The 9,492-nt window shown below is 41.0% G+C and overlaps 2 protein-coding genes across 2 annotated transcripts in view; one reads left to right on the top strand and one right to left on the bottom strand.

Moving 5' to 3' along the window:
- Positions 1-4,260: 4,260 nt before the first annotated feature.
- LOC120053706 (sphingosine 1-phosphate receptor 1-like) lies at positions 4,261-8,190 on the bottom strand. The gene is made up of 2 exons (XM_039000905.1): positions 8,070-8,190; positions 4,261-7,243 (listed from the first exon to the last, which is right to left on the bottom strand). The coding sequence occupies exon 2, from the start codon at positions 7,045-7,047 to the stop codon at positions 5,929-5,931; it is 1,119 nt and encodes a 372-aa protein (XP_038856833.1). The 5' UTR covers positions 7,048-7,243; positions 8,070-8,190; the 3' UTR covers positions 4,261-5,928.
- A 358-nt stretch (positions 8,191-8,548) lies between these two features.
- dph5 (diphthamide biosynthesis 5) overlaps positions 8,549-9,492 on the top strand; it is a 46,592-nt gene continuing 45,648 nt past the window's right edge. Inside the window, 2 exon segments of the mRNA XM_039001355.1 lie at positions 8,549-8,556; positions 9,131-9,323. Coding sequence (XP_038857283.1) covers positions 8,549-8,556; positions 9,131-9,323 — 201 coding nt within the window.

The following is a 9,492-nucleotide window of genomic DNA, read 5'->3' as shown; positions in this document are numbered from 1 at the left end:
GTTCTTAGTTTTAGAGATGTTCAGGACCAGTTTATTACTGGCCACCCATTCCAAAACAGACGGCAACTCTTTGTTAAGGGTTTCATTGACTTCATTAGCTGTGGTTGCTGATGCGTTTATGGTTGAATCATCAGCAATGTTCCCTCTAAGACTGCCACACAGCTCCCCGGAACTGCCGTACAGAAATGTCAGCCCACAGAGAAAAGCATGAGATTGAACTTCACTCAACTTTCTAGAGCATTGGTCACCAACCGGTCGATCGCGATCCACTGGTCGATCTCCAAGGCATTCCTAGTCGATCACCAAACATTTCTGTAAAAAACAACAACGATAAAGCCTTGTGTTCCTATTATTCGTCTGGGGCTGTTGACAGTAGGTGTACCCGATTCGGCTTCCCTGTGCGCCGTGTAGGCGAACTGTTACCATTTTGAACCATTTCATGTGTCTCTTCCTTCCCGGCGGGCAAAGAGAGCAAATCAAGTGCACTATAGGCCTACCGCTGGCCAGTCGGATGGCTCAGGTGAAGTACATGCAGTAACGTAGCAGGCATAAAAGAAAGCTACAGCAGTTAATACTGTGATCATTTCAAAACTTAAAACAATGACTAGAGAGACTGTCAACGAATACAGCAAAAATGTTTTATGAGTGAGTTTATGTTGAAGTTCTTACTCAGCACTGTCAACACTTTGTATTTAACACTTTTATAAGCCACAAAATGCACTTTGTTCCTATGTCCACTCAGCGCTACAACAAGCACTGCAGCAGCAGTAGTGATGGCAGTAGTAATGGGAGTAGTAGTAATTGTCGAATAGGGATTTCATAGGCTATGGGTTAGTTATAGTCATGTTGTGTTTACAAGGAATCTGATCGAGATTAATTCCACCCCTGTCCACCCTACAACTGGTGGTGTGGTTGGTGTGGGGTATACAGTTCACCTCTACTGTGTTATCCATAAGCACAACCTGTGCATTTACAGTCAACACTAAAAATAGTGTAATATTTATATTTAAACAGTAATACACAGAACTGGACACTCACCAAATGTGCACCCCAAAATGTATGTGTTTAACAACCCAACTTAGGTTATTTCACGAACGCAGCGCTGGGTCAATGTAGCATAGAACACATGTTGGGTTATTTTGACCAAGTGCTGCTGGGCTTCGTGATTAACCTAATGGATTGGGTTACTCGGATTACCCCAACAACTTGTAATTAGTGGATCCTTTCTTACTTCCTTGCTGGGTTATTTTTGATAATTCTTTCTATAGTTGGTTTCAATGGCCGAAACAGTGCAAAGAAAAGCAAAGTGCAAATAACAACATTCTGTAAAGTATATCCAGTACCTTGAGACAGCACAGCAGAGACGGCTGTCACATTACGATTTACTCGTTTTTGCAGATGATAACAGTGTAATATTTATTTCAGGAATCAAAACAAAATCACTTGATGGTAAAACGATTGGAATCAGAAAAGAAAGTAGCCTAATACAGTACACTCACCAAAGGCTCAATAAAACCGACATGGACACACATGGTGTCCAGGGGTTGTGAAGCTGGAAACAAACTCAAACCTGACCCATTGTCTAATGTTGTTAGTTTTGTTTACCTTAGATTCACAAGGTTACAAGGGCATGAGAGGTTCACAGGGATATTGTCATCCACAATACTCTTAGCAATTATTCATTTTTCAACTCAATTCTTTCTTGTATTCTCCCAAAGTGTTGTTCATAACTCTAATTTTTGGCAAATATTTCTTGCAGATAAATTATGTTGACCACTTTTAGTGCTATCCCTCCCTTTCCAGGGCCAATAAAGGCTTCATCTTGATCGCGTTCAAATCCATATACATCTCAATAAAATTGAGTTGCGATAACTGTCAGCGGTGTGTACTTACGACTACATCGAGTCAGTGTCAGTCGATACTTGTAAAAATAACAATTCTTCAACGCCTACCATGTACCTATGTTTGTCCTGTGTAACTGCAAACTTTTCCTTGGGTGCTGAAATTCGTAGTTGTTGATAAAAGTACAATTGCCAAGGGAGCCATTGTTTGTTAACGGAGAAAGAGCAGCAGATTCTTTAGTTTTGACAGGGGATGCACAGAATGCAATTTTTTATTAAAAGAACGATGGATTCCAACTTCGACTGACAACTCTATAACGATCAGGATAAGCACGGGTACACAGTAAGTTATAGAATGGATCATTGTAAAAGTATCGTGGATCATTGTAAAAGTATCGAGTGGTAGCGCACGGTTGAAGTCGTAATTTCAGCCTCCATTGGGAAACAGTGGATTACCGAGCGCAATTTGACAGACGTCACAAAAAATGGCGTTTTAATAAAAAACGACGGATTTCAGCATACACAAAAAAAGCCTGCATGTACACAGGACAAACATAGGTACACGATAGGCATTTAAAGATTAAAATGAGTTTCACAAGTATCGACTGACAGACTCGACACTCATTGCAACTCAACTCAAACCAGATGTATATGGAGTTGAGTTTACTAAGTAACACAGTTCTATGTGATGTCTCTGTATACCAAGTAGGTAGTAGCTCATCCGCAAAAGTTGAAATAAAAGACTTGCCTGCGAAAGTTGCAAAAAAAGTATCCAACAGCTTGAATCGAGTTTGAAGGGCTCGATTCCCGCGTCAGTTTGTCTGATAATGAGCAGCAGTATTTGTAATTATTAAGGATCTCCATTATGCTACTGCCAAGGCAGCAGCTACTCCTTCCTGATGTCCAGCAATATTAAGGCAGTTATATACAATTAAAAATATTACATGACATTACAATTAATAACACTTTTCACAACACATTAAGTGTGTGCCCTCAGGCCACTACTCTACTATCACATATCTACAATACATGGTAGTAGGCTCTTACTGGAGGGAATTGTTGAGTATTTTATTATTTAATTTCGGTAGATTAATCTCCTAAAAGATAACGGAGTTAGTTTAATCTTGCATAGAGCAAGCTAATTCAATATATGCCTGAATACTAGCTAGCTAAAATATGCAAGCAAGCTAGTATAGCAACAGCCGATGAAAGGACAATAGCTAAAAAACAGAACAGGCGGTGGACAAGGAGCTTAAAGGGCCAAGCAGGTAGGTCATTTTCATTCAAATTTTTCCTAAATAGTTGGCATTAAACATATGATACATAATATGAAAGTGATATGTCATTAGCAACATTGTTTATTGGTCTAATGTGCAGGCGCGATCTCATAATGCGTTTGAATTACACCTGCCATACATATTCATGTAAAGAAATTTTAAATGTTGTACCAAAAAACAACTTTCTGAAGCAATAACAACAGATAGCCACAGGGAGGCGCTAAGTATCTTATCATAATCCAGCACGATTTGAGTTTGCCTCCCCATAGACTTTAAAGGCCCAGTGCAGTCAAAAATGGGATTTACCTGTGTTTTATATATACACTACATGAGTATGTGGACACTTGCTTGTCAAACATCTCATTTGACAAAACATTTCTGTATGGACTTCGCTTACTGCACGGAGGCATTGTCATTCTGAAACAGGAAAGGGCCTTCCCCAAACTGTTGCCACAAAGTTGGAAGCACAGAATCATCTAGAATGTTATTGTATGCTGTAGCATTAAGATTTCCCTTCACTGTAACTAAGGGGCCTAGCCCGAACAATGAAAAATAGCCCCAGACCATTATTCCTCCTACACCAAACTTTAGGCAGGTAGTGTTCTCCTGGCATCCGCCAAACCCAGATTCGTCCGTCGGACTGCCAGATGGTGAAGTGTGATTCATCACTCCAGAGAACCCGTTTCCACTGCTCCAGGGTCCAATGGCGGCAAGTTTTACACCAATTCAGCTGACCCTTGGCATTGCATATGGTGATCTTAGGCTTGTGTGTGGCTCCTCGGCCATGGAAACCCATTTCATGAAGCTCCTGACAAACAGTTATTGTGCTGACGTTACTTCCAGAAGCAGTTCCTGGAATTTTGCAACCCTATTCAGGACTGCTGTTGAAACAGCTGGGTAAGTTGTTGGACCTGCCCCCTAACTAGTTGCTTTCAGATGAGTAGCCTATTATTATCAGATATTTATCCAATTCCCACTACTGTCCCCCACCTTTAGGTGGCAGAACTTAGTCGGAACCCCTCATTTAACCCAACTTTGACAACTTTAACAATATGACAACTGGTAACAAAATGACAACTTTTATGTTACAAAAAGGGTTTTTCTTTAATGTCACAACATTCTGTACTAAGCCTGTCCGTTAAGAAAAGACAACAAGAGAAAACAACAATACCATTTTTTATTTCCAATATTTATTAAGAGCTAACCAAACATGTGCAAAATATGACTTGGGTCCACATGGGAGTTTGGAAAACTGTGATTACGTGACCCCTGAAAAGCGTTATTGTACTTGTCCATGGGTGTTTAACGGTGCCCTCAACAACAAATCTATATGGGAGGATTCCAGTGAGCTATTGGTGATGTGTGTGCCCATTGTCATTAACTTATTCCATTATGAAAATGTAAGTAATTATTGCGGTCGGTACTTTCAGGAATGGACCAGTGCTATTGCTTATCCTTTGACATCAATCTTTTTTTGTTTTCAACCTCATGACCTTCCCTATTACTGCGGCATGCTGGTTTTCACAAGAGAGTTGAAAGGTTTTTTGAGAGTGGTAACTGAGGGACAGACAAATATGTTGAATGGCTGGAGCTACAGTATCTTCATCTAAAAGCGAAACAGAAAGGACAATAAAATCATGACTGGATAAAAAAGATAACCTTTGTCACACAAACCAAACGCCTTTTTCGCTGTTTTGAATATAAATTATTATTGCAACTACATTGCTTTGCTACAAAGAACTGTATCCAATAAGAGTGAAATAAAACAAATTACAAGTACAAAATACATTCTCAATCAGGGGGTAGAATTGACATTGTACTAGCCTTCAGAGTTAAGTCGAAGATACACAAGCACTTCATTCATTGTATTTCTTAAATATTTCAATAAGAACAATAAGCACTACAAACAATTTTTACTCTTCTATCAACACCCATTATAGAGAATCAGTAAAAGCCTATAATGGGTTGATGGTTCTTATTTAGCACTTTTACAACAAGTGCTGTACTAAATACAAAAAATACCTTTGACAAAAACATCTTCTTCTCATAATACTGTAAACCAGGTTTACAATTGAGGTACTATACTGTAAATCAGGTTTACAATTTAGGTACTATACTGTAAATTAGGTTTAGGGTTTAGGTGCTACACTGTAAATCAGGTTTACAATATAGGTGCTATACTGTAAATTAGCTTTAGGGTTTAGGTGCTACACTGTAAATCAGGTTTATAGTTTAGGTGCTATACTCTAAGCCAGGTTTACAATTTAGGTGCTATACTGTAAATCAGGTTAATAGTTTAGGTGCTATACTGTAAGCCAGGTTTACAATTTAGGTGCTATACTGTAAATCAGGTTTATAGTTTAGGTGCTATACTCTAAGCCAGGTTTACAATTTAGGTGCTATACTGTAAATCAGGTTTATAGTTTGGGTGTTATACTGTATGTGCTTCCCTATGACATTGTCTTTTGAATATGAAAATATTCAGATCAGTGCTGGCAGTTGAAGATGTGAGGGTAGAAGAAAACAAACTAAACAACTCTACATCTCTACTCTCTGACATGGACAGACACTTTGAGAAGTGATAAAACAAATGGAAACTGAAGAGGCAACTTACTGTACAAACTGACATACTGTACATACACACATCCACAGGGCAACAAAACCACACACACACGCACAACGTATACACATTTATATACATAATGTACACACACACACACAAACACACTTGCACACTGCACAAAAACATATATACATCCACATTTCCTAAGCAGTGGAGCTACTTTTCACACAACATTCCAGAAGGCTCTTTAAGAAGAGGAGGTGATATTCCCAGAGGATACGATGGTCTCCCTTGGCAAGTATTCCGGCTCATCCTTATTGGGGTGGGACGAGTTGTCCGACTTGCTCCGGCTGAACTCTGCACCAATAATGGGCTGGGAGAACTTGCCGGAGGGCCGGATGCAGACGCTGCAGCACAGGAGCGTTTTGAGGAAGGCGCGACGCATCTCGTTGCTGGTGAGTGTGTAGATGAGGGGATTCATGGCCGAGTTGAGCACGGCCAAGGCCAGGAACCACTCGGCCTTGTACAGGATGGGGCACATGTGGATGTCGCAGGCCACGTCCAGCAACAGAAGGATGAAAAGTGGGGCCCAGCAGGCGATGAAACAGCTCAGCACGATGATCACGGTCTTCAGCAGGGCCATTGACTTCTCAGAGCTCTTGCTGCTAGCGCTACCCCCGCCGCGGCCATTGGAGACCTTGCGGAACACCATCTTGCGGCTGCGGGTGCGCACCAGGGCGTAGATGCGCGCGTACAGCACCACGATGGCCATGAGGATGACGCTGAAGACGGTGGTGCAGAACAGGATGTAGGTCTTGTGGTAGAGCGGCAGTACGGTGGAGCAGCTGGGCATGCTCTGGATGCAGTTCCAGCCCATGATGGGCAGGCCGCCCAAGATGGCTGCAATCAGCCACACGGTGCTGATGAGCATGAAGACACGGCACGTGTTGCCATTGTTGTGCAACTTCATCTTCAGCATGGTGAGGTGGCGCTCGATGGCGATGGCCAACAGGCTGAAGATTGAGGCTGCCAGGGCCACAAACATACTACCCTCCCGGAAGAACCACTGTGTGGGTGTCAGTTTGTATGTGTTGGCACCTGACAGCAGAATGTTGGCAGTGTACACCACCCCAGCCAGCAAGTCTGATAAAGCTAAGTTCCCAATAAAGTAGTACATGGGCTTGTGGAACTTCTTGGTCCTCCAAATAGTAAGCAGGACCAAGACATTCTCAAGAATAATGAAGCAACATACAATGATGAAAACCACAGAGTCCGCTTTGAGCCTGGAATCCTGCTCAACTTTCCGGAGCTTCCCTGTGAAGTTGTAGTGTCTGGCTATCAAGTCAGAATACATGGAGTCACCCATGGTTCTGTTTTTAATGAAATCCCCCAAATTCTTTAGTTCAAGATTTTAGTCCATTGAGTGGAGCTGGTGAGTCAAGGCACAGCTGGCAATGGTAATCCTAAACGCTTGATGGGTTGTCATTGCAGACGCTCAAATCAAATAATCCTCAATGTCGCAGGATATTCTGAGAATGTCCTTGGACCCAATCATGAAACTCCTGGAAAAAATTGAAAATACCAATTTAGAACAGTCATGAGAAAATGTTTTGTTGTAGATTTTTCTAAAATTCAATCTATTTACTAGCTCAGGCTACTCCTGCCCTTTTTATATGGAATGGTGATTGAGTATTCAGTAGGCTAATTGAACAAAAGACAAAGACAGAACAAAAGTCCCTCTAAAAACAAGTGAACATGAGACCGAGGCAATTATTTTGTAAAAGAGTTGAGGATAACTCTTTTTTTGTTGTTGAATGTGTGATAAAGCAAACAATCAGAAAAGTCGGACCCAGATCGGCCCTTTATGGACATGACGATCATGATACCTGATTCTGAACTGTGTGCTGAATTCCACAAGATGGAAAAGTATCGCGATGGTGCATAGGTTAAATGACCATCGTAATAGGCTATTCTGATTCTGATCTGTGGTAAGAATGAGATGGGGGTGACGCATTGGTAAACTATGAAGTAAGCTATAAAAAAAAATAAGTTTGGAAAAAAAATCATGAACTTCAGAACAAACTTGCAAGAACTAACTTGCAAAACTATCTAACGGCGTCTTAACATTCACTTGAAATGCGTTTAAAACTCATGGGCAAGTGATGAGCAAGATGAACGTTATTTTGTTCAAACATGTTTTTTCGATTTCTTCTGTAAGCCTATTTAAGATATGATCTTAAATTACTTTAGAAAGCAAATAGTATTTTTGTTGTTTTATTTGCATTATTTTAAATTCTTCATAACCTACTAATAATGATGGCCAGACACCTAATTAGACCAAATACATTGATAAAATATAGAAATTATGTCAATGTCATGTTTCCTTACCTTAATAATAGTCGTCATCAATGCGAATATTCTTTACAAGTGTCAACCTTTTATATTGGCACAATTTGCTAAGTAAGAAACCTTTTTGTGTATTTCCCAGTGGCTGAGTTGTTTCCCCACAGTGATCCCATGGACTGAGCACCGTGCGCAAGATAGGCTAAGTAAAAGCGAATCTTTTTGTCAGTTCAACACGCGCAACTCAACCCTCCCCTCTCATACCGTCCCAGTCGCGTTGTCCAGCAGTAAATTCACAGAGATTACATTTATTTAGAATTTCGAAATTTAGTGTGCCTTACATTTAGAAATTCTTCCAATTCTCCACAAGAACACATACATTAAATTAATATAGGCAATGAAATCAGTGTAAAAAAAATAAATATATTTGTCAAATGTATGTGCGTTCAAGCAATTTAGCGTCTGTTAATGAAGTGGTGGTTTGATATGGCTATTTGTGTTGCACTTTATTTTAAAATGCATAAATGACCAGGTACATACAAGAGATTACATTGTAAAATGGTAATTGCGTAGTAATAATCTGAGATACTAGATAGATAGATGTATAGATTGTGTTGATAGTTTTCATATCCGTGGGAAGATGATTATGGCTTCAACCCAAATGTTCCTCCATTGTAATCTGAACAGAATAGCCTGCCTAAAAATACCAACATCTGTCCTGACGATGTGGTGCAGTTGATTTAGTATGCTTACTAACATGAATTTAGATATTCGAATGGACACAGATGAATAATTATTATGATACCTCTACTACTATTACTTTAAGTATTGGTAAAGCCAGCAGTCGGTGTGGTAGTAATTATAACAAAACAATAATGATACAAAAATACCATTAATAAATTCAGTTATCAGAAATAATTGTGCTTTTATCTCTGGGAATGCACCAGCTGTGCACATTATTCCACCCCCTGATGACCCCCCTTCACCAAATTAAGTCAAGCTATATGTGCATGAGTAACCCCCCTCCGTCCCCTGTGCTCCATGAGTAACCCCCCTCCGTCCCCTGTGCTCCATGAGTAACCCCCCACTGTCCCCTGTGCTCCCAGAGCCCCAGCTCTGTCCCCTGTGCTCCCAGAGTCCCAGGTCCATCCCCTGTGCTCCCAGAGTCCCAGGTCCATCCCCTGTGCTCCCAGAGTCCCAGGTCCATCCCCTGTGCTCCCAGAGTCCCAGCTCCATCCCCTGTGCTCCCAGAGTCCCAGCTCCATCCCCTGTGCTCCCAGAGTCCCAGCTCTGTCCCCTGTGCTCCATGTCTTCTGCCCATTAATCTGTGTGTGTGTGTGTGTGTGTGTGTGTGTGTGTGTGTGTGTGTGTGTGTGTGTGTGTGTGTGTGTGTGTGTGTGTATGTGTGTGTGTGTGTGTGTGTGTGTGTGTGTGTGTGACTCATTCAAAACCACCCTTAGTTTCAAAC

Source organism: Salvelinus namaycush, chromosome 9 (assembly GCF_016432855.1).
Source record: "Salvelinus namaycush isolate Seneca chromosome 9, SaNama_1.0, whole genome shotgun sequence".
NCBI classification, from domain to species: Eukaryota; Metazoa; Chordata; class Actinopteri; order Salmoniformes; family Salmonidae; genus Salvelinus; species Salvelinus namaycush.
This window is presented reverse-complemented; position numbering and strand designations above follow the sequence as displayed.

What these genes read in the sequence shown, in the direction of transcription:
- LOC120053706 (XM_039000905.1), bottom strand. Translation starts at nt 7,047, where the DNA reads ATGGGTGACTCCATGTATTCTGACTTGATAGCCAGACACTACAACTTC.